The sequence below is a fragment of the Anolis sagrei genome, chromosome 5, assembly GCF_037176765.1.
Source record: "Anolis sagrei isolate rAnoSag1 chromosome 5, rAnoSag1.mat, whole genome shotgun sequence".
In the NCBI taxonomy this organism is placed as follows: domain Eukaryota; kingdom Metazoa; phylum Chordata; class Lepidosauria; order Squamata; family Dactyloidae; genus Anolis; species Anolis sagrei.
In genome coordinates, this window is record NC_090025.1 from 190292064 (window position 1) to 190316921 (window position 24858).

General features: G+C 45.3%; 1 protein-coding gene across 1 annotated transcript; it reads left to right on the plus strand.

The window, feature by feature from the left end:
- Positions 1-14346: 14346 nt before the first annotated feature.
- LOC132777337 (endonuclease domain-containing 1 protein-like) lies at positions 14347-21774 on the plus strand. The gene is made up of 3 exons (XM_060779685.2): positions 14347-14442; positions 17953-18246; positions 21070-21774. Exons 1-3 carry the CDS (start codon positions 14398-14400, stop codon positions 21613-21615), a joined length of 885 nt encoding a protein of 294 aa, XP_060635668.2. The 5' UTR covers positions 14347-14397; the 3' UTR covers positions 21616-21774.
- Positions 21775-24858: the final 3084 nt, after the last annotated feature.

A 24858-nucleotide genomic window follows, 5' to 3' on the forward strand; every position in this document is an offset into this window, starting at 1 on the left:
CTGATCTATACTGAATTTTTCTTTTCCAATTTTAATAACAAGCTATTACATTATCTAAAGAGTTTTATCAATTGTAACCTTACTTGTGTTTATCCCCTTTATGAGGAAAGAAACGGAATACATTGAGGAAGATCATGGCTTATGCAAATTCAGACTTGGTGTCAATCTACAGCTAATCCTTTCTATTTATACTGCCCTCTATTGGTTGTAACTGAGCACTGCATCCATGCATTCTTACAGGCCAGGAGCTAATCCTTTCTATATATCCATATATTGCCCTCTTGTTGTTGTATCTGAGCATTCATACATTTCAATAGGCCAGGAGCTAATCCTTTCTATATAGCTATACACTGCCCTCTTGTGGTAGTATCTGAGCACTGCATCCATACATTCTTACAGCCCAGGAGCTAATCCTTTCTACATCTATACACTTCCCTGTTGTGGTTATATCTGAACACTGTGTTCATACATTCCTATAGCCCAGAGGCTAAACCTTTCAATCAATATACTGCCCTCTTGTGGTTGTATCTGAGCACTGCACTCATACATTCCTGTAGGCCAGGAGCTAATCCTTTCTATCTATCCATACATTGCCCTCTTGTTGTTGTATCCGAGCACTGCATTCATACATTGCTATAGGCCAGGAGTTAATCCTTTCAATCAATACACTGCCTTCTTGTGGTTGTATCTGAGCACTGCATTCATGCATTCCTACAGGGTAGATGCTAATCCTTTCTATCTATCCATACACTGCCCTCTTGTTGTTGTATCCGAGCACTGCATTCATACATTGCTATAGGCCAGGAGTTAATCCTTTCAATCAATACATTGCCTTCTTGTGGTTGTATCTGAGCACTGCATTCATGCATTCCTCCAGGGTAGATGCTAATCCTTTCTATCTATCCATACATTGCCCTCTTGTTGTTGTATCCGAGCACTGCATTCATACATTGCTATAGGCCAGGAGCTAATCCTTTCAATCAATACACTGCCTTCTTGTGGTTGTATCTGAGCACTGCATTCATGCATTCCTACAGGGTAGATGCTAATCCTTTCTATCTATCCATACACTGCCCTCTTGTTGTTGTATCCGAGCACTGCATTCATACATTGCTATAGGCCAGGAGTTAATCCTTTCAATCAATACATTGCCTTCTTGTGGTTGTATCTGAGCACTGCATTCATGCATTCCTCCAGGGTAGATGCTAATCCTTTCTATCTATCCATACACTGCCCTCTTGTTGTTGTATCCGAGCACTGCATTCATACATTGCTATAGGCCAGGAGCTAATCCTTTCAATCAATACACTGCCTTCTTGTGGTTGTATCTGAGCACTGCATTCATGCATTCCTCCAGGGTAGATGCTAATCCTTTCTATCTATCCATACACTGCCCTCTTGTTGTTGTATCCGAGCACTGCATTCATACATTGCTATAGGCCAGGAGTTAATCCTTTCAATCAATACACTGCCTTCTTGTGGTTGTATCTGAGCACTGCATTCATGCATTCCTCCAGGGTAGATGCTAATCCTTTCTATCTATCCATACACTGCCCTCTTGTTGTTGTATCCGAGCACTGCATTCATACATTGCTATAGGCCAGGAGCTAATCCTTTCAATCAATACACTGCCTTCTTGTTGTTGTATCTGAGCACTGCATTCATGCATTCCTCCAGGGTAGATGCTAATCCTTTCTATCTATCCATACACTGCCCTCTTGTTGTTGTATCCGAGCACTGTGTTCATACATTACTATAGGACAGGAGTTGATCCTTTCTATCTATCTATCCACTGCCCTCTTGTGGTTGTATCTTAGAACTGCATTCATAAATTCCTATAGGCCAGGAGCTAATCCTTTCTATCTATCCATACACTGCCCTCTTGTTGTTGTATCCGAGCACTGCATTCATACATTCCTGTAGGTCAAAAGCTAATCCTTTCTATCTATACACTGCCCTCTTGTTGTTGTATCCGAGCACTGCATTCATACATTCCTCCAGGCCAGATGCTAATCCTTTCTATATATCTATACACTGCCCTCTTGTGGTTGTATCTGAGCACTGTGTTTGTACATTGCTATAGGCCAGGAGCTAATCCTTTCTAACTGGCCATACATAGCCCCCTTGTGGTTGTATCTTAGCACTGCATTCATACATTCCTACAGGCCAGGAGTGAATCCTTTCTATCTATCCATACACTGCCCTCTTGTGGTTGTACATGAGCACTGCATTCATACATTCCTATAGGCCAGCAACTAATCCCAACTCTAACTCTGTCCATGATTTGTTTAATCTAAACATCATAGAATCATAGAGTTGGAAGTGACCTCCAAGGGCCATCTAGCCCAACCCCAATTGGTCATGCAAGAAAACACCATCTAAGCTCTCCTGACAGATGGCCATCCAGCCTCTGTTTAAAAACTTCCAAGGAAGCTGACTCTACTCCAATATATTCTGGATCATTTTACGCTAATTCAGATGCACCTACCCAAATTCCTATATGAGTAAATATTAATAATATAAATATATATGAAATGTGAAATCAGTGTGAAAAATCAACTATGTATTTATCACCCTTGTTATGAAATATTGAAATGAATAGCCAGTAACTATATACCTACTGTTATGTCGCCGCTGGGCCTGTATTTGGTTGGCTTTAAAAATAGGATGTGTAACCTTTGCCCAGCGGGAAGCCCAAGGAGAAGTTCTCGGGGGCTTCCTTTACAAAAGAATCTTCAGATGGCTTGAGAAATACAACAAAGTCTTTTATTAATGAAATTAAACAGGAACTGCAAGGCTTTCTTGATAAAGTATTGGTTCTTTCAATCTTGTCCACAGGGGACAGGCACTATCTTCAATAACTTTTCTTTAAAGGAAAATTCCCCTTTTTAACTGCTCCCAGGCTGACTAAAATCCAACCCTCGCTGATGCGTGCTCCACTACCGGGCCGAACTGCTTCTCGGACGCTGAGTGGACCTACCAGCAAGGCAGTGGATGTTCTCCAGCTGGAGTTCTTTAGTCTTTAAGGCTGTTTTCCTGGAGTTCTTAAAGCTGTTCTCCCCTGGAGATTCTTAAAGGTTGAAGTCTTTGTACAGGGGAAGTTACACACATCCTATACATTGGCTAACCTAGCTTAGACTAACTAACAAAATGGCTCACTTCCCTCCAAAGCCCAAAAAGGGGGCGGGACTAGGGAACCTAATAATAATTGACAGGTGACCTGCCCTGTAACTGCAAAGTAAGCAAAGCCATCTAACTGCAAAGGCATAGAACTTTAAAAGACTTGCAGCAATCAACAAATAGCAAGATAAGCGGGAGCTCCTGATGCGGCTGTCCCAGAACACCTACCTAGCACAAAATAGCTATGATAGAGACTGTCAATCAAATTATTGGCCTCATACGGTTTTACTTCAAAAATCTATTTTATTTTATTTTATTTTAGGATTTTTCGTGCAATCCCTATGATGTTTTTGTGCAACACTGTTTGGGAGCTGCTGGTGCAGATGCATTTCCTGTTGTTTCCTCCCCGGCCCTCAATCCCTCAAAATGGACTCAATTTTCCCAAAAATAAAAATTAATTTTGAACAACGCAATGCCAAGAATAGGTTGCTTTGTGTGTGAGAGAACTGGGGTTGTGGATAGTGGAAAAAGGGAACTCCGTGGCTTTGGGTTTTAGGGAAGATCCGAAGAGACGAGTGACTCACATGGAGCGGGGTTTTGCATATTGTCGCAATTGTGCTGCGCCTGCAAATCATAGGCAAATATGCTTTGTGTTTCTCATGCTGCACACATACACTTTGTCATCATGACAATACCAGAAGCTCAGCTGCTGGGGAAATTCTTCAAGTGTGGGAAAAGGAAATTAAACTTTTTTTTTGTTTAAGTACATTTGATTGTGCCACTCTTGGGGTCAGCAGTTCAAACTCACAGCTTGGACAGTGCTGGGTTCCACCATCATCATCATCATCATCATCATCATCATCATCATCATCACCATCATCCCTTGTGTCCAAGTATGACTGTCTTCCAAGTGTAAGGTCATGGTGGTGGGTCCGTAGGTACTGACTGTGAGAGCCGTTCAGCAGTGGAACTCTCTGCCCCAGAGTGTGGTGGAGGCTCCTTCTTTGGAAGCTTTTAAACAGAGGCTGGATGGCCATCTGTCAAGGGTGATTTGAATGCAATATTCCTGCTTCTTGGCAGAATGGGGTTGGACTGGATGACCCAAGAGGTCTCTTCCAACTCTTTGATTCTATGATTCTATTTTGAATCCGCATGTTCTTTTTCAAATGGAGGCAGTCCCGACAAGGGTTGGCTTGATGCACCTTCCTCTTGACCTGTTTCTCCCTTTCACCCTCTATTCGTGACTCTTCAAATTCTGCAGCACTGCTGGTCACAGCTGACCTCCAGCTAGAGCACTCAAGGGCCAGAGCTTCTAGTTCTCGGTGTCTATGCCACATTTTTAAGGTTGGCTTTAAGCCCATATTTAAATCTCTTTTCCTGTCCACCAACCTTCTCTTTTCTGTTCTTTAGTTCGGAGTACAGTAACTGCTTTGGGAGACAGTGATCAGGCATCTGGACAATGTGGCCAGTCCCGTGGAGTTGATGGCGGAGGACCATTGCTTCAATGCTGGTGATCTTTGCTTCTTCCAGAACGCTGACATTTGTCTGCCTGTCTTCTTCCCAAGAGGTTTTCAGGATTTTCCAGAAGAAACGCTGATGGAATCATTCCAGGAGTTGAGTGTGACATCTGCAGATAGTCTACGTTTTGCAGGCATATAACAAAGTTGGGAGGACATTAGCTATATAAACAAGCACCTTTGTCTCACTATGGATGTCCTGATCCTCAAACACTCTCTGCTTAATTAGGAAGAATGCTGCACTTGCAGAACTCAGAACCGGTTGTGTTTCAGTGTCGATGTTGACTTTTTTTAGAGAGGTGGCTGCCAAGGTAGCAGAAATGGTCAACATTTTCTAACCTTACACCATTAAGCTGTATTTCTGGCATTGCAGAGGGATTGTCTGATCACTGCTGGAATAGCACTTTGGTTTTCTCAATGTTCAGTGAAACGCCAAGCTTCTCATATGCTTATGCAAAGAGTGGCTTGAAGGTCTTCTTCCGAATGTGCACAGAGTACATTATCATCAGCATATTGGAGTTCTATAACAGATGTTTTTGTGACCTTGTTTTTAGTTTTCAGTCTGCTGAGCTTGCCATCTGTCCGACAGATGATTTCCACACTGGTGGAAATCGATGGAAATCCTGGGTTTAATATACGAGTCAAAGTATGTATATGTATATTGTCGAAGGCTTTCATAGCCGGAATCACTGGGTTATTGTAGGTTTTTTCGGGCTATATGGCCATGTTCTAGAGGCATTCTCTCCTGACTTTTCGCCTGCATCTATGGCAAGCATCCTCAGAGGTAGTGAGGTCTGTTGGAAGTAGGAAAATGGGTTTATATATCTGTGGAATGACCAGGGTGGGACAAAGAACTCTTGTCTGCTGGAGCTAGGTGTGAATGTTTCAACTGACCACCTTGATTAGCATTTGATTGCCTGGCAGTGCCTGGAGCAATCTTTCGTTGAGAGGTGATTAGATGTCCTTGTTTGTTTCCTCTCTGTTGTTGTGCTGTGCATATGTATGTTTGTTTGTACCACAAAGGCTCCTCCATGGCTTGATGGTTCTGGACCACATTTGGCACATAGGCCCTTCATTACTCAACTAATCAAGTGTATAAAAGTCTGGATCAGAAACTACAGTCAGGTCTCCATATTCACTGGGTTACGGATGCAGGACTTCCTTGAAATTGCTATTTTCTACAAGACAGAGCACTTCTCCCTGAGTTTCTAAATTTATTTGTATCCCGCTTTTGTCTTTTTACCAAGTGCAAAGCAATGAAGGTTGTGGATAGAACTGAAGTACTCTAAATTGAATGAACAAAATGCAATTAAAAATGCAAAAATGCTTTAAAAACAGTTTGGTTAAAAGAAAAGCACCTACTCCTAGCCCAGTGGTTCTCAACCTTCCTAATGCCGTGACCCCTTAATAGAGTCCCTCATGTTGTGGTGACCCCCAACCATAATATTGTTTTCGTTGCTACTTCATAACAGTCATTTTACTACTGTTATAAATCATAATGTAAATATCTGATATGCAGGATGCATTTTCATTCACTGGACCAAACTGGGCACAAATACCCAATACACCCAAATGTGAATGCTAGTGGGGTTGGGGGAGGATTGATTTTGTAATTTGGGAGTTGTAGTTGCTGGGAATTATAGTTCACTTATAATCAAAGCGCATTCTGAACTCCACCAGCGATGGATTTGAACCAAACTTGGCTCCCATGACCAGTGGAAAACACTGGAAGGGTTTGATGGGCATTGACCTTGAGTTTGGGAGTTGTAGTTCACCTATATCCAGAGAGCACTGTGGACTCATGCAATGGTGGTTCTGGACCAAATTTGACACGAATACTCAATATGCCGAAATGTGAACACTGGTGGAGTCTGGGGAAAATAGATCTTGACATTTGGGAGTTGTAGTTGGTGGGATTTATAGTTCATTACAATCAAAGAACATTCTGAACTCCACCAATGATAGAATTGGCTCAAACTTCCCACATGAAATCCCCATACTGTGTTTTCTTATGGTCTTTGGCGACCCCTCTGACACCCCCTCACGACCCCTTCAGGGGTCCCGACCCCCAGGTTGAGAACCACTGTCCTAGCCTATGTCTGTTTTGCAAAAACCAGTGGGAATAAAAAGGTTGAACACGCCCATCTCCTTCATCCTCTCCTGATAAGTTTTGTTCTCCGTTTCTCTTATCATCATCATTATTGACATCTCTCTCTAAACTCTCTCCAACTTGTCTGCTTAAAAAATAAATAAACATAGTACTTCAGATAAGGAGAACTAGTGCAGATTAGAGTGAGGCCATTACTTCCTATGACTTGGAAGCAACTCTTCTTTGAATGCAAGTTAAGATAGGGTTTGACTCCTTTGCAGTGGCATCACGTTGTTAAGTCATGTTGGATTTCATGATTAAGAACTATTCCAAGGTCCTTTTCACATGTAGTCATGATAAGCCTGGTATCCTACATCCTGTCCTAGTGCATTTAGGGTCTTTTGTCCTACTGTCATGACTGTTTGGCTCAGAATAGAGAAGAGCCTTACCCAATCTTGCAGTCAACACTCATTGGGGACCAGGAATACTGATTAAATTGGGTTTTTTTAGTTGTGTGATGTTCAAGCAGCATTCCCTCCTGACATTTTGCCTACATCTGTGGCTAATGACATCTTCAGAGATTCTGTTGAAGGTGAGGCAAGTCAAGTGTATATATTGTCAAAGGCTTTCATTGCCAGAATCATGGGTTGCTGTAAGTTTTTCGGGCTGTATGGCCATGTTCCAGAAGCATTCTCTCTCCTTACAGCAACCTGGAGTGTATATATACTTGTGGAATAATGTCTGCATCTGTGGTTGGCATCTTTAGAGGTTCTGTCGGCAGTGAGGCAAGTGGAGTGTATATTACTTACTTACTTACTTACTTAGGCGATCCCGCATAGTCCGAGGATGATGGTCCACCAAGGTTGGTGTTCTGTCGGTGGGTCTGTAGGTGATTATGGAGCCCAATTCTTGATCTGCATCTTCTCCTGCAGTGAGGGCATTGGTTTCCAGGTGGAAGGTGGTCACTGTCGGGGTTGACTTGACACGCCTTCCTCTTGGCACGTTTCTCTCTTTCGCCCTCCATTCATGCCTCTTCAAATTCTACAGCACTGCTGGTCACAGCTGACCTCCAGCTGGAGTGCTCAAGGGCCAGGGCTTCCCAGTTCTCAGTGTCTATGCCAGAGTTTTTAAGGTTGGCTTTGAGCCCATTTTTAAATCTCTTTTCCTGCCCACCAACATTCCGTTTTCCGTTCTTGAGTTCGGAGTAGAGCAACTGGGAGACGGTGGTTGGGCATCCGGACAACGTGTCCGGTCCAGCGGAGTTGATGGCGGAGGACCATCGCTTCAGTGCTGGTGGTCTTTGCTTCTTTGAGCACGCTGACATTTGTCTCCTTGTCTTCCCAAGAGATTTGCAGGATTTTCCAGAGGCAGTGCTGATGGAATCGTTCCAGGAGTTGCATGTGACGTCTGTAGACTGTCCACATCTTGCAAGAGTATAGCAGGGTTGGGAGGACAATAGCTTTATAAACAAGCACCTTGGTCTCTGTACGGATGTCCTCAAACACTCTGTGCTTTATTTGGAAAAATGCTGCACTCGCATTGCTCAGGCGGTGTTGAATTTCAGTGTCAATGTTGACTTTGGTGGAGAGGTGAGTGCCAAGGTAGCGGAAATGATCAACATTTTCTACACCATTAAGCTGTATTTCTGGCATTGGAGAGGGATTGGCCGGTGACTGCTGGAAGACCACTTTTGTATATATATATATATAGGGTGGGAGAAAGAACCCTTGTCTGTTTAAAGCAGTTTCTTAACCTGGTGGTCGGGACCCCTGGGGGCCGCGAGGGGGGTTTCGGAGGGGTCACCAAAAACCATCAGAAAACACATATTTCTGATGGTCTTAGCAACCCCTTTGGCAGAGAAGGCTGAAGATCTCTCCACCTGTCCTTTTCTTTTTTGGAAAGAGACAGCGAATCCTCCTACCAAAAGCCCTCCTCCTGCTGTGATTGTATGTGAACTATAAATCCCAGCCACTACACCTCCCAAATGTCTATTTTCCCCAAACTCCACCAGTGTTCACATTTGGACATATTGAGTATTCATGCCAAGTTTGGTCCAGATCTATAACTGCTTTGAGTCCACAGTGCTCTCTGGATGTAGGTGAACTACAACTCCAAAACTCCCAGCAACTACAACTCCCATATCAATTCCCCCACTCCACCAGTATGCAAATATGGGCATATTGGGTACTTGTGCCAAATTTGGTCCAGTGAACGAAAATACATCCTGCAGATCAGATATTATTTACATTGCAATTCATAACAGTAGCAAAATTAATTACGATGTAGTAACAAAATATGTTTGAGAGTCACCACCACATGAGGAACTGTATTAAGGGGTCACGGCATTAGGAAGGTTGAGAAACACTAGTTTAAAGCAAGCGTGAATGTTGCAATTAGCAAGTTTTAATAGCATTGAGTAGCCATGAAGCTGCAAGTCTATCAGTGAAGCTAACCTGGCCTCTGTTGCCTGGAGGAATCCTCTGTTTGGGAGGTAGTCACTGGCACTTGATTGCTTGCTGTTTGGAGTTCTCCTGTTTCCGAGTGGTGTTCATTATTTACTATCTTGATTCTGGTGTTTTTTTAACAGTAAACAATACAATAAATAAGACAGTAAATAAGGAAAACCACTCAGAAACAGGAGAACCCCAGACAACAAGCAATCAAATACCAGCTAACACCTCCCAAACTCCCAAACGGAGGATTCCTCCAGGCAACAAACACCAGGCTACCTCTTTGCAAATGCCCTCACTGATTGACTTTACAAACTTCATGGCTAGGTTCTTGTGGGTTTTTTCGGGCTATAGGGCCATGTTCTAGAAGCATTTCTCCTGACGTTTCGCCTGCATCTATGGCAAGCATCCTCAGAGGTAGTGAGGTGACTCCCAAATTCAAATGCATTCAAATTCATGGCTATTCAAATGCTAATTCAAGCTTACTAATTACACAATGCTGAGGAAAATGGAAGGAAAAAGGAAGAGGGGCTGACCAAGGGCAAGATGGATGGATGGGATCCTTGAAGTGACTGGATTGAGCTGGGGGTGGTGAAGGCCAACAGGGAGCTCTGGCGTGGGCTGGTCCATGAGGCCACGAAGAGTCAGAAATGACTTAACGGTTGAACAACAAATTACATAATTCACACTTTCTTTCAATGGACAAGGGATCTTTTCCCCACCTTGGACATTATGTATACACTCCACTTGCCTCACTGTCAACAGAACCTTCAAAGATGCCATTAGCCACAGATGCAGGCGAAACGTCAGGAGAGAATGCAACTGGAACATGGCCATATAGCCAAAAATTCATCACAGCAACCCAGTGATTCCGGCCATGAAAGCCTTCGACAACACACTCATTAAATTAGTGTACTCACGTGAAGATTTCACCAAGCAATGAGTCCTCCAATTGGCCAACAATACATTGTGAACAGGAAACCACACTGATATGGTTTGGATCTCAGCTACGGCCTCTCTTTGTTAGTCCAGGAATAATCTCTCCTAGGAGAGCAGTATCCAACAAAATGATGCAACATCCCAAGGCAGGGCAAGATTGCGAAACATGCCGATATAGCCAACGTTTAAGAGACCTTTCGTACCTTAGATTGCTTATAAAGACCACAGGAGCCAAAGACAAGGGTCTATTAGAGGTTTCCATCTATGACCAAGAAGCCTTTTGGATAGGGACTCATCTTGAAGCTATCCATCAAGGAGTTCTTGGGTTCCTCTCCTTGCAAGTTTTCCTCTGAGAACTTGCTCCTGAACTGCATCGCTATCTACTGCAACACAGTAGATGGTTGCTAATCTGTAAAGAGGATTAATGAAAATAATTGCAAGTTTTCACTCCATGATAACAAGCTGGAAGGATATTAACAAGCTGGAAGGCGTCTAGAGAACGGTGACGGAAATGGTCAAAGGTCTGGATGCCTAATCCTAGGAGGAGCATCTTAGGGAGAGATTCCACCTTTAGGTAAGACAATGGAATACGCTGCTTTGAAATGTGGTGGTATCTCCTTCTCTGGAAGCTTTCAAGCAGAGATTGGATCTGTCAGGGGTGCTTTCTACATGGTGAAATGGGGTTGGACTGGATGGGCCTTGAGGTCTCTTCCAACTTACTTACTTAGGTGATCCCTCGTAGTCTGAGGATGATGGTCCTCCAAATTTGGTGTTCTGGCGGTGGGTCTGTAGGTGACTGTGGAGCCCTATTCTTGATCTGCATCTTCTCCCACAGTTTCCAGGTGGAAGGTGGTCCTGGTCGGGGTTGGCTTGACATGCCTTCCTCCTGGCACGTTTCTCTCTTTCACCCTCCATTCGTGCCTCTTCAAATTCTACAGCACTGCTGGTCACAGCTGACCTCCAACTGGAGCGCTCAAGGGGCAGGACTTCCCAGTTCTCAGTGTCTATGCCAGAGTTTTTAAGGTTGGCTTTGAGCCCATCTTTAAATCTCTTTTCCTGCCCACCAATATTCAATTTTCCATTCTTTAGTTCGGAGTAGAGCAACTGCTTTGGGAGACGGTGGTCGGGCATCCGGACAACGTGGCTAGTCCAGTGGAGTTGATGGAGGACCATTGCTTCAATACTGGTGGTCTTTGCTTCTTCAAGCACGCTGACATTTATCCGCTTGTCTTCCCAAAAGATTTGCAGGATTTTCTGGAGGCAGTGCTGATGGAATCGTTCCAGGAGTTGCATGTGACATCTGCAGACTGTCCACGTCTCGCAAGCGTATAGCAGGGTTGGGAAGACAATAGTTTATAAACAAGCACTTTGGTATCCCTGAGGATTCCCCGGTCCTCAAACGGTGGTCGGGCATCCGGACAACATGGCCAGTCCAGCGGAGTTGATGGCAGAGGACCATTGCTTCAATGCTGGTGGTCTTTGCTTCTTCCAGCACTCTGACATTTGTCCCCTTGCCTTCCCTAGAGATTAGCAGGATTTTTCTTCCAACTTGATGACTGTGTGAAATCTCAGGTTTGTAGCTTGGGATGCCAGTCTGGATGCAAAGTGTTGGCTGTGTCCAAATGTGCATATTGTGCAATCAAAACTAGTGCACCAGCTGCACTACTTCTTTGAGGTGTAATGAGAGGGAAGATCAGGGTATTAGCATTGAAAACTTTGCAGGGAACTGTAGAATTCATGCTGGCATCCCTTCAGCTATGTCAAGTGGCAACCCCCATCATCTGTAATTTACATTGAGTGTACCATCTGGGGAAAGAATCATAGAATCCTAGAGTTGGAAGAGACCTTGTAGGCCATCCAGTCCAATCCCATTCTGCTAAGAAGCAGGAAAATCACATTCCAAAGCACCCCAACAGATGGCCATCCAGCCTCTGATTAAAAGCCTCCAGAGAAGAAGCCTCTACCTCAGTCCAGGGCAGAGAGTTCCACTGCTGAACAGCTCTCACAGTCAGGAAGTTCTTCCTCATGTTCAGGTGGAACAATGATTTCAAACTACAGAAAAGGATATTCCACCTGAACATTGGGAAGAACTTCCTGACTGTGAGAGCTGTTCAGCAGTGGAACTCTTTGTCCTGTGGTAGAGGCTTCTTCTTTGGAGGCTTTTAAGCAGATGGCCATCTGTCAGGGGTGCTTTGAATGTGATTTTCCTGCTTCTTGGCAGAAAGGGGTTGGATTGGATGGCCCACGAGGTCTCTTCCAACTCTGTCATTCTATAATTCTATCCCCAGATGCAAATTGCAGATAATAATAATAATAATAATAATAATAATAATAATACTTTATTTATACCCCGCCACCATCTCCCCAAGGGGACTCAGGGTGGCTTACATTAGACCAGGCCCAACCATTACAGAAAAACAGATATGCAACATAAAAATACATCAATAAAATATAATGAAAATAGTATCACCAAAAAATAAAAATTAAACAAAGCAAACACACAATGTAATATAAAATCATAGTAATTGAACACAATGGGCAGGGCCAGTTACAAAGATTAAAAGTTTAAAACTCCAGCTGAGATGAGCAATGTAGTGTATCTGGAGGGAGTTTCAGGAGGGACGAAACAATTGGGTTTAATTGCACTAGAGGATGAGATAACATGCATCCGAGGCAGGGGCAGCTCGTCCATTACGCGAAGTAAGCGGTCGCAGAGCACTTTTTTTGCCAGGGGCACAGAGGCGCCTTTGTAAATGCCCCTCGACTGCCACTTGAGCACCCCCTCAGCTCACAACAGCCCTAGCAGTCCGGGGGAAGCCTCAGCTTTCTTGCCTCGCTGCCGGGCGATCCTCTTTTCAAAGGGGCCAGGTCCTTGAGCCTCGCCTAGCCCCTCTCGTTCCTGCTCCACCCGGCCACCGGGTGCGCGAGCAGAGCCGGCGCTCAATCGTTCTCCGCGTTCGATCCCTTCCCCATGACCGGCTCTCTTTCCCGATCCCCCGGTGCTCCACCCGCCTCCTCTCCTTTCCCCAATCCACAAGTGGCCCAAGGAGCGGAGCCGCCACGCCTGGCCCGCTTCGGGTCCGGAGGTGTGTCTGAAGACCCTAGCGTGCACACCAAAAGTCGCCTCTTCTCCTGACTTTCTCTTCAACCATTGGGACCGAGAGAGAGAGAGAGAGAGAGAGAGACCCTCTGGCTGGAGGTATCTCCCACCTCCGCTCCCTCCTTTGTTTTTGCGCCTACCTTCAGGAAAGGTGGGCATCTCCACCTCTCTCTCTCTCTCTCTCTCTCTCTTGGTCCCAATGGCTGAGGAGAAAGTCAGGAGAAGAGGTGACTTTTGGTGCACACGCACTAAAGGCACACCTCCGGACCCAAAGCGGGCCAGGCAAGGGAGCAAATGCAGCAAGTGTAGTTATTGGGATGTATAGTTCACCTATAATCAAAGAGCATTCTGAACTCCACCAATGATGGAATTGAACCAAATATGGCACGCAGAACTCCCACGACAAACAGAAAATATATATCAATGATTGGTTTGGGGGGGGGGGCGCCAAAATACTGTTTGCTTACCGTTGAAAATTACCTAGGGCCGCCTCTGATCCGAGGGCGCCTTATGCAGGGTTTGGTCAAGGTCAGGGATTGTTGTTCATTCATTGAAGGCACAGCGGAACCACCAGGTTTTTAGGCTCTTCCTGAAGACTGCTAGGGTGGGGGCTTGCCTAATTTATCCGGGGAGCGAGTTCCAGAGCCGAGGGGCCACCACAGAGAAGGCCCTCTGATGGGTGTTGCCACTTGACATAGTTGGAGGGATATCAGGCTGAGGAACTCTGATTTAGATTCCATTGGAAATACACAAACATTCATGGTTTGCTGAGACACGTCCTCTTAAAAGCCGAAGGAAGAAACAACGCACACAATGTTGGTGACATTTCCAGTTCAGGGTCAAGGCGGAGTGGAAGGCTGAGAGAAGTCTGATGGTAAATATTTGGATAGTCGCTGCCAGCTCATCTGGGCACTTTCTCACGAAAGGGACAACAGAAACTGTACAGAGAAAAAAAAGGGTTGTCCCATAACTATCTTTATGGGACATTGACAGAAAAGGGGACCTTGATCTGGCCTTGAGAAATCCCTCCAGAAGAACCTCCTTCTTCTGATTTGCCTTTTCCACCCACATGGCTTGGAAACTGTCCCCAAAGGGACTCTTGGAGGAAGTTAATCACACGAGATAACCTTCCTTTTGGAAGCTATTTAAGCAACTCCCGGGTCATTAGATAGATATGCCCACATGCTCAGCTTGGTGACCACTAACCCACGGGGATCCTTCCACAAGGTAAAAGGACTTTCCTTCTTTTTTAAAGACAGGCGTGTGATTGAAAAAGAAAGACACTCAGAGAGGTCAAAACAGAGTGAAATTGAATTGAAATGTTGACAGGAAGGTCAAGAACTCTAGTGAGGATCTATGGCACAGTGCAGCTGCTTTGGGTCTCCTGTCAGATAGTAGTAGTAGTTGTATTTTTTCCATGTCAGGAGTGACTTGAGAAACTGCAAGTCACTTCTGGTTTGAGAGAATTGGCCGTCTGCAAGGACGTTGCCCAGGGGACGCCCGGATGTTTTGATGTTTTTACCATCCTTGTGAGAGGCTTCTCTCATGTCCCCGCATGAGGAGCTGGAGCTGACAGAGGGAGCTCATCCGTGCTCTCCCCAGATTCGAACCTGCGACCTGCCAGTCTTCAGTCCTGCCGGCACAAGGGTTTAACCCTGCGCCACCCGGGGGGTCCTAGGACATAGTAGGAATAATAATAACATTTTTTTGTCATGTCAGGAGCGACTTGAGAAACTGCAAGTCGCTTCTGGTGTGAGAGAATTGGCTGTCTGCAAGGACATTGCCCAAGGGACGCCTGGATGATTTGATGTTTTTATCATCCTTGTGGGAGGCTTCTCTTATGTCCCCGCATGAGGAGCTGGAGCTGATAGAGGGAGCTCATCCCCCTCTCCCTGGATTTGAAGCTGCGACCTGTCGGTCTTCAGTCCTGCCGGCACAGGGGTTTAGCCCACTGTGCCACCAGGGGCTCCTAATAATTAATAATAATAATAATGTAATAATTTAATAATAATGTAATAATGATTGTGTTTAAGTGCAGGCCAAGGTCTTTAGGCACTGTGCCCAGTGTGCCGATCACCACTGGGACCACCTTGACTGGCTTGTGCCAGAGTTTTGCAGTTCGATACATGGTTAATAATAATAATAATAATAATAACCATGAATCGAACTGGCACAAGCCAGTCAAGGTGGTCCCAGTGGTGATCGGCACACTGGGCGCAGTGCCTAAAGACCTTGGCCTCCACTTAAACACAATCGGCGCTGACAAGATTGCCATCTGCCAGCTGCAGAAGGCCACCTTAGTGGGATCTGCACGCATTATTCGCCGATACATCACACAGTCCTAGACACTTGGGAAGTGTCCAACGTGTGATCCAATACAACAGCCAGCAGAGTGATCTTGTTTGCTGTAGACTCATTTTTTTTGTGTTTCAAATAATAATAATAATGAATTATTGTTAGGGGGGAAGTCATAGAGAGGAAGGAGCAAGCTTGTTTTCTGCTGCCCTGGAGACTAGGACGTGGAACAATGGCTTCAAACTACAGGAAAGGAGATTCCACCTGAACATGAGGAAGAACTTCCTGTGAGAGCTGTTCAGCAGTGGAACTCCCTGCCCTGGACTGTGGTGGAAGCTCCTTCTTTGGAGGCTTTGAAGCAGAGGCTGGATGGCCATCTGTTGGGAGTGCTTTGAACGTGATTGTCCTGCTTCTTGGACTGGATGGCCCATGAGGTCTCTTTCAACTCTGATTCTATGATTCTTGACATGAGAAAGATGTTCAAATATTCGATAGGATGTTGTGTTGAAGCTGGACTGTTTTCTCGTGCTCTAGAGCAGTGATTCCTAACCTTTGGTCCTCCAAGTGTTTTAGATTTCAACTCCCAGAAATCCCAGCTATCTCACCAACTGTTGGGAATTGTTGGAGCTGAAGTCCAAAACATCTGGAAGACCAAAGGTTGAGAACCACTGCCTAGAGACAAAGCCACAATCGAGAAATTGGTTCAAATAGCAGGAATGGAAATTCCATCTAAACCTTAGGGAAAACTTCCAGATGGCAAGAGCTGTTGGCCAATGGAATATGCAACAAAGCAATGGGGTGCATTGTCCTTCATAACAAAGCCAGTGGTGAGTCCCCACCGCCCCCAAGAAAGCATTGTTTGACCTCACTACCTCTGAGGATGCTTGCCATAGATGCAGGCGAAACGTCAGGAGAAAAATTGCCTCCAGAACATGGCCATATAGCCCGGAAAAACCTACAACAACCCATTGTTTGCATTCTTTTCTAGTGACGTTATTAAACCAGTTTACAGTGCTATTAAGGAAATGTGGTCGGATGTGGCCCTTGCTAAAAGATCATGTGAGTTAAATGGAGAGGATATCTTAACTTCACAGTTCAGGCTGCTGAGCCCTTGGCAAAAGAGCTTATCCGAAAAGAATAGCTATCCGTTGCTTTCCAATGTATGCAGAGTTGAGCAGATGGTTCCCAACCTGTGGGCTTCCAGGTGTTTTTGGACTTCAGCTCTCACAGTTCCTAACAGCTGGTAAGTTGGCTGAGATTTCTGGGAGTTGAAGTCCAAAACACCTGGAGGCCCAAAGGTTGGGAACCCCTGATCTATCTCAACTCGTGGTAGCTTTCCTTGTTTCCAGGTAGGAATTTTTCTACTGGAGAGGCTCTTGGAAGCAGGACCTGCAGAATAAGTGTTACAAGGTTGAACAAGATTGGGTTGTTGTAGGTTTTTCTGGGCTATATGGCCATATTCTAGAGGCATTTTCTCCTGACGTTTCGCCTGCATCTATGGCAAGCATCCTCATTGAGGATGCTTGCCATAGATGCAGGCGAAACATCAGGAGAAAATGCCTCTAGAACATGGCCATATAGCCCAGAAAAACCTACAACAACCCAGTGATTCTGGCCATGAAAGCCTTCGACAATACATGGAACAAGATTGCTTTTGAAGCCTGGGAGGAGGCACCTTCCAAAATCCAAATGGACCTTAAATCTGGGTGGTTGTTGTAGGTTTTTTCCTGCTGTATGGCCATGGTCTAGAGGCATTCTCTTCTGACGTTTCTCCTGCATCTATGGCAAGCATCTTCAGAGGTAGTGAGGTCTGTTGGAACTAGGAAAAAGGGTTTATATATCTGTGGAATGACCAGGGTGAGATAAAGGACTCTTGTCTGCTGGAGCTAGGTGAAGGATTTAAGTGAAGGATTTAAGGTATACTTAGGGGATCCCTTGTAGTCCGAGGATGATGGTCCTCCAAAAGTGGTATCCTGGGGGTGGGTCCGTAGGTTACTGTGGAGCCCTATTTAAGGTATGGGTAGTCTTAGAACTGGTATCTGCTACGAGTTGGAGCCATTTGGTCTTCCTTGCTCTCCTAAGCTTCCTAGGGGCCACCAAAAATGAAAAGGAGAAGAAATAATGCAGTCCAGACCTCCATCTGCTATAGGACTATGTATTGTTGAAGGCTTTCATGGCTGGAATCACTGGGTTGTTGTAAGTTTTTCAGGCTGTATGGCCATGTTCTAGAAGCATTCTCTCCTGACATTTTGCCTGCATCTGTGGCAGGCATCCTCAGAGGTTGTGAGGTCCTCTGAGGATGCCTGCCACAGATGCAGGTGAACCGTCAGGAGAGAATGCTTCAAGAATATGGCCATACAGCCCAAGAAACCCACAGCGACACACTGCTATAGGACTGCCCCATTTTCTGACTCTTGCTTCCTTTCAATGCCATTTCATCAGCTGCACAGGATGTTGCTGGCGCTGCTGCTCATTGGCGTGAGCTGGTACGGCACTCCAGGGAACGGCGAGGTGGTGACTTCTTTTGAGGACACCTGTCCCCACTTCTTCTTCAGAGGAGTCCCTCCAAGCCTTGGGCTTGTGCCTTCGCGCCCTGCTCGGATTTGCCAGCGTTACAAGAACCAGTATCGCTACGCCACGCTGTACGACAAAGACAACCGCATCCCGGTGTACTCAGCCTACATCTACAACCCTGGGACGGCGAAGAGACCAAGTACTTGGATGGTTGAACCCCAGGTAAGAAAAGAAGGATGGATTCCAGAGTGTTCTGGCTAAACACCTCTCTCTGTTGTTCATTTATGTATATATTAAGTCTGGCGGATACCATTGGCATCTTCTTGCCCTATTATAACACCCATTGCTCCCTTTGCCACATTCCCGGCACTATGTAGATGTGTTGTTGAAGGCTTTCACAGCCAGAATCACTGGGTTGCTGTGAGTCTCATTGGGCTGTATGGCCATGTTCCAGTAGCATTCTCTCCTAACATTTCACCTGCATCTGTGACAAGCATCCTCAGAGGTTTGTTCAAAGAGGTTTATTGGAAACGAGGCAAGTGGAGTGTACATATATATCTGTGGAATGTCCAGGGTGGGAGAAAAAATCCTTGTCTGTTTGAAGCAAATGTTTATTTATCGTGTCAGGAGCAACCAGACATTTGTATTTCATTTTTAACAAAACAAACAAACAAAACACAAAGTTTACAAGCTTGGTAGTTGATTAAATGTCCTTTGACCAGTATCTGGCCACTTGGAGTGCCTCTGGCGTTGCCGCAAGAAGGTCCTCCATTGTGCATGTGGCAGGGCTCAGGTTGCATTGCAGCAGGTGGTCTGTGGTTTGCTCTTCTCCACACTCGCATGTCGTGGATTCCACTTTGTGGCCCCATTTCTTAAGGTTGGCTCTGCATCTCGTGGTGCCAGAACGCAGTCTGTTCAGCACCTTCCCAGTTGCCCAGTTTTCTGTGTGCCCAGGGGGGAGTTTCTCATTTGGTATCAGCCATTGATTGAGGTTCTGGGTTTGAGCCTGCCACTTTTGGACTCTCGCTTGCTGGGGTGTTCCAGCAAGTACCTCTGTAGATCTTAGAAAACTATTTCTTGATTTAAGTCGTTGACGTGCTGGCTGGTACCCAAACAAGGGATGAGCTAGAGATATCCCAATTCAAGGTGCAGGTACTCACCTACAAAACCCTAAACGGTTTGGGACCTGCCTACCTGTGTGACTGCATCTCCGTTTACGAACCCGCACGCTCCCTCCGATCATCTGGGGAGACCCTGCTCACGATCCCACCTGCGTCGCAGGCGCGTTTGGTGGGGACGAGGGACAGGGCCTTCTCTATGGTAGCTCCCCGACTCTGGAACTCTCTCCCCAAGGATATCAGACAAGCCCCAACGTTGGCTGTCTTTAGGAAGAGCCTGAAGACCTGGCTGTTCCAGTGTGCCTTTCCAGAATAGGAAACTCCTGGCCTCAAGTCCCAAATGCACCTTGCTAGAGATTCAGGATTATCTGCACATTGCACCTGTCTCCAACACCTTTACATATTACCTGTCAAGCTCAGCACTTTTTAAATTTTGTCCATTACATTTGGCCCGGCCTTTGATTTTTAATTGCGTCACGGTGTCATTGTTTTACTGTCTTATCGTTTTTCTTGATGTTTTATTATTTGCTTCTGAGTTTATTGTGTTTATTGTGTATGTTGTGTTGTCGGCAGCCTTGGACTTCGTAAGCCGCATCGAGTCCTTTGGGAGATTTTGCGAGGTATAAATAAAGATATTTATTTATCGTGTCATCAGCAACCATTGTATTACAATTCTAACAGAGCAAAACAAACACACAGATTAAAAAGAAAAAGGAAAAAAAAACACACAGATTTTGCAAATTTGGTATTTGGTTAAATGTCCTTTGACCAGTATCTGGCCACTTGGAGTGCCTCTGGGGTTGCCGCAAGGAGGTCCTTCATTGTGCATGTGGCAGGTCTCAGGGTGCATTGCAGCAGGTGGTCAGTGGTTTGCTCTTCTCCACACCCGCATGTTGTGGATTCCACTTTGTGGCCCCATTTCTTAAGATTGGCTCTGCATCTCGTGGTGCCAGAGCGCAGTCTGTTCAGCGCCTTCCAAGTCGCCCAGTCTTCTGAGTGCCCAGGGGGGAGTCTCTCATCTGGTATCACCCATGAATTGAGGGGCTGGGTTTGGGCCTGCCACTTTTGGACTCTCGCTTGCTGGGGTGTTCCAGCGAGTGTCTCTGTAGATCTAAGAAAACTATTTCTTGATTTAAGTCGTTGACATGCTGGCTGATACCCAAACAGGGGATGAGCTGGAGATGTCTCTGCCTTGATCCTTTCACTATTGGCTATACTTCCCGGCAGATGTCAGGTGGTTCAATACTGGCTAAGCAGTGTAATTTCTCCAGTGGTGTAGGGCGCAGACACCTTGTGATAATGCGGCATGTCTCATTAAGAGCCACATCCACTGTTTTAGTGTGGTGAGATGTGTTCCACACTGGGCATGCATACTCAGCAGCAGAGTAGCATAGCACAAGGGCAGATGTCTTCACTGTGTCTGGTTATGATCCCCAGGTTGTGCCAGTCAGCTTTCGTATGATGTTGTTTCTAGCACCCACTTTTTGTTTGATGTTCAGGCAGCGTTTCTTGTAAGTCAGAGCACGGTCCAGAGTGACTCCCAGGTATTTGGGTGTGCTGCAATGCTCCAGTGGGATTCCTTCCCAGGTAATCCTCAGAGCTCGGGATGCTTGTCTGTTCTTAAGGTGAAAGGCGCATGTCTGTGTTTTAGATGGATTAGGGATCAGTTGGTTTTCCCTGTAATAGGCAGTTAGAGCACCTAGAGCTTTATCATAAATAAAGATAATAATAATAATAATAATAATAATAATAATGTCACTGCCTTGGTCCAGAAGCGACCAGAAGCAAATGTTAATGTTGCAATTAGAAAGCTTGATTGCTAATTGCAATTCCTACCAGCTGTTAGGAATTGTGGGAGTTGAAGTCCAAAATGCCTAGAGGGCCCAAGTTTGCCCATGCCTGATCTAAACCCCCTTTTTTTCTACAGCTTGTTGATTCAACCCTCCAAAATGAAATGGAATCAGAAGGATCCTTCCTATACGACAGCGGTTCCAAAGAACAGGCGCTTCGGAACAGCCAGGCTGTTTTGCAAGATTACAAGAACCTGACCGACCTCAACCGGGGGCACCTGAACCCCAACGGCCACCAGCCCGACCGGGATGCCAAGGCTTCCACTTTCAGCCTGACCAACATCGTGCCCCAGAACATCAAGCTCAACGGCGGCACCTGGAACAACTACGAGCAGACGACCATGGCAAGGAACACGGAGGGGTGCCGCGAGACTTTCGCTGTGGTGGGAGCCGTGCCGGGGAACAACTACATTGCTGGAGGGAGGGTCAACAAGCCCAGCTACATGTGGTCGGCGGCCTGTTGCGTCGTAGATAACAATCACATGAGATCCTGGGCCATCATTGCCAGGAATGACGAGAACGTAGTCTACACTCTCACTTTGGGGCAGTTGGAGGACAAGCTGGCCCAGTTCTATAACCGGAATTCCATCCTCCTCTTTGACCACGACTGTCCACGCCAATAAAAATACTAGACTCAGGAGTCTATAATAGACAAAACGACTGTTTCAATGGTCTTCCATTTCATAAGAATTGATCACTCAGACATAGGGTGCATTCACACTGTAGAATTAATGCAGTTTGACACCAAATTATTTCTTTGATGACACCCAGGACTTCTTGACATTCATAAAATCTATATAAATAAAAATGTAATGTTCGTTTGTGGTATTCACAGAACTCAAAAACCACTGGATGAATTGACACCAAATTTGGACACCTAACCATCCAATGTATGTCCTTCACACACAAAACATGATTTTGTCATTTGAGAGTTGTAGTTGCTGGGATTTATAGTTCACCTACAACCAAAGAGCATTCGGAACCTCACAAACATTTTTACATCAGGAAAGCATACAGAATACAAGTCATTTCACTTTGCGGGAATTATTTATTTATATTATTCATCAGCATGTATGCAGAGCCCCCAATGGCGCAATGGGTTTAAACCCTTGTGTCAGCAGAACTGAAAGCCGACAGGTTGGAGGTTCGAATCCGGGGAGAGCATGGATGAGCTCCCTCTGTCAGCTCCAGCTCCTCATGTGGGGACATGAGAGAAGCTTCCCACAAGGATGGTAAAACATCAAAACATCTAGGTGTTCCCTGGGCAACGTCCTTGCAGATGGCCAATTCTCTCACACCAGAGGTAACTTGCAGTTTTTCAAATCGCTCCTGACATAAAAAAAATGTATGTATGCTTTTTTATAACTACAAAAAACAAAACAAAACAGCCAGTCCTGCAAAAGGCACACAATTGAATACACATACAAAAGCGAATAAAGGACTAATACAAATGTAAAACTCTGCACTGCAATTGTCCAACAAATCACCCAGGCTGGAATGCAACCCCATTCCTCAAAATCCAATTCAATATAATACAAACAAGCAAATTACGCAAGATTATAAAACAATATTAAACTAAAATCTACAAATACTTGAAAAGCAAGAAGGTTTTTTTTTATTGAGATTCAGAAGCACTGAGGGATGGCACAGTCTGCAAATGTAATTCCAAGGCTTTGGAGCAATCAGAGTTTGAACTGTAGGGATTTGGCATAAATCCTATATTGTCTATGCTGTATTCCTATACCTCCATCTAAATTACATAACTTCATACATAAAATCCACACCACACCTTCATTCGGGAGGGAACTAGCATGGTGAAAATGAGGAAAATATATATCCACACAAATCTGCAAGGCAATGCTCTCACCCTGAATTTGAGTGTTGCGTGACAACTTTGGAGACCAGCTCAGTCATGGAAATGCTCTGGGTGATCTTGGGCAGTCACACTGTCTTACTCTCAGAGGCAACTCTGCTCTAAACAAATCTTACCAACAAAAACCACATGATAGCTTCATCTTAGGGTTACCGTAAGTTGGGAACTACTTGAAGGTATTCAACAACTAAGTCTTTACTGTTCAATTAAACCCTTTCCTCAAATCTTAAACTAATCAATAAATCAGTGGTTCCCAACCTTTTTTTTGACCATGGACCACTTTGACCAGGGCCCACTTGACAAGGGCCCACTTTGTCCAGGGACCACTTGAACAGGGACCACTTGAACAGGGCCCACTTGACCAGGGCCCACTTGACCATGGCCCACTTGAACAGGGCCCACTTGACCAGGGATCACTTGACCAGGGCCCATTTGACCAGGGTCCACGACCAGGGCCCACTTTGACCAGGAATGACTTTGACCAGGGCCCACTTGACCATGGCCCACTTGAACAGGGCCCACTTGAACAGGCCCACTTGACCATGGCCCACTTTGACCAGGGATAGTTTTGACCTGGGCCCACTTGACCTGGGCCCACTTAAACAGGGACCACTTGACCAGGGCCCACTTGACCAGGGCTTACTTGAACAGGGCCCACTTGTCCAGGGCCCACTTGTCCAGGGACCACTTGAACAGGGCCCACTTGACCGGGGCCCACTTTGACCAGGACCCACTTGTCCAGGGACCACTTGAACAGGGCCCACTTGACCAGGGCCAACTTTGACCAGGGCCCACTTGACCATGGCCCACTTGACCATTGCCCACTTGAACAGGGACCACTCTACAACATCAATTCCAAAAGGATTACGAATCAGTTTTTGGTCAACTTTAGATTCGGTTTGGTTATTTGGGGTGCTGATTCAGAAAATTGCATTGGATAGACCACATCAGCTCTAGTTTCTGATAAAGAACATATGCAATTCAGTAGTTGCCATCTACTTGTCCACAGAAAACCATATTTAATAATCTAGAGCTGATGTAGTAGTAATAATCTTTTGTGGGTAGTCAGCCTCTCACCTCCCGGCATCCCCGTTACCTTGGCACATAAGGAGTTTTGCGAGACCAGTTGCTCTTGTTGCCATGCGATTTTGAGGCAATGGTGCAGCAATGGTTAGGCTGTGGACCGTATTTTTGTTGTTGTGGACCACCAGTAGTCCATAGACAACAGGTTGGGAATCACTGAACTAAATCAATAGCTGGACAGCCAGATCTCTGGCTCTGAACTCTTCGATGCTCAGGACATGGAGGAGGAATCTCAGGGTGAGAGCATTGTCTTGCAAATTTGTGTAGATATATATTTTCCTCGTTTTCATAGTGGACCAAATCCTATGGCTAGTCGTGATCACTGAATCAGATTTACCTATATATCAACTCACTTGCCCAAGGTCACTCAGTGGGTTTTCATGGCCAAATAGCGATTGGTACGAATCAGGAGATTAGTTCATGATTTACCCACTAAAATATTTCTAACCCACTTTCCTATCAAAGTCTCTACGGTGACAAATACGACTGTACAAACAAAGCAACAGAATCAGGGGAAAGAGAAAGATTTCCAGCAAACTCTTGTGGAGAGGTCTTCCTTGCGGGCAAGTATCAATTAGCAAATTGAACATGTTTAAAGAGCAAGGTCTATAGAAGTGGTGCCACCCCTGAAAAGGCACCGTACCACAGCCACATTATAACTCAGATCGAAGCTTCTGAGATCTCAATGCAAACATAGGGTCCTGAATCAGAATAATTGGACCTCCAATTGCCTTCCTCTGAATTTCCAGACAATTTCATCCAATTGGGAATGGAGCTTTTCAACAATCTTCAAGTGTCTTTCTTTACCTTGGAAAAATACATTAAAATACAGGATTATCAACAGACTGTGATAGGAGGCGGTTTATGCACAAAGATGCAGCTGATGTATGCTGTTGCTACTTACCACACA

Bases quoted from the DNA above. Each gene is read 5' to 3' on its own strand.
- LOC132777337 (XM_060779685.2), top strand. From the start codon at position 14,398: ATGCTCAGCTTGGTGACCACTAACCCACGGGGATCCTTCCACAAG. The intron at 14,443-17,952 runs GTAAAAGGACTT...CCATTTCATCAG, and splicing joins CACGGGGATCCTTCCACAAG to CTGCACAGGATGTTGCTGGC. The intron at 18,247-21,069 runs GTAAGAAAAGAA...TTTTTTCTACAG, and splicing joins CTTGGATGGTTGAACCCCAG to CTTGTTGATTCAACCCTCCA.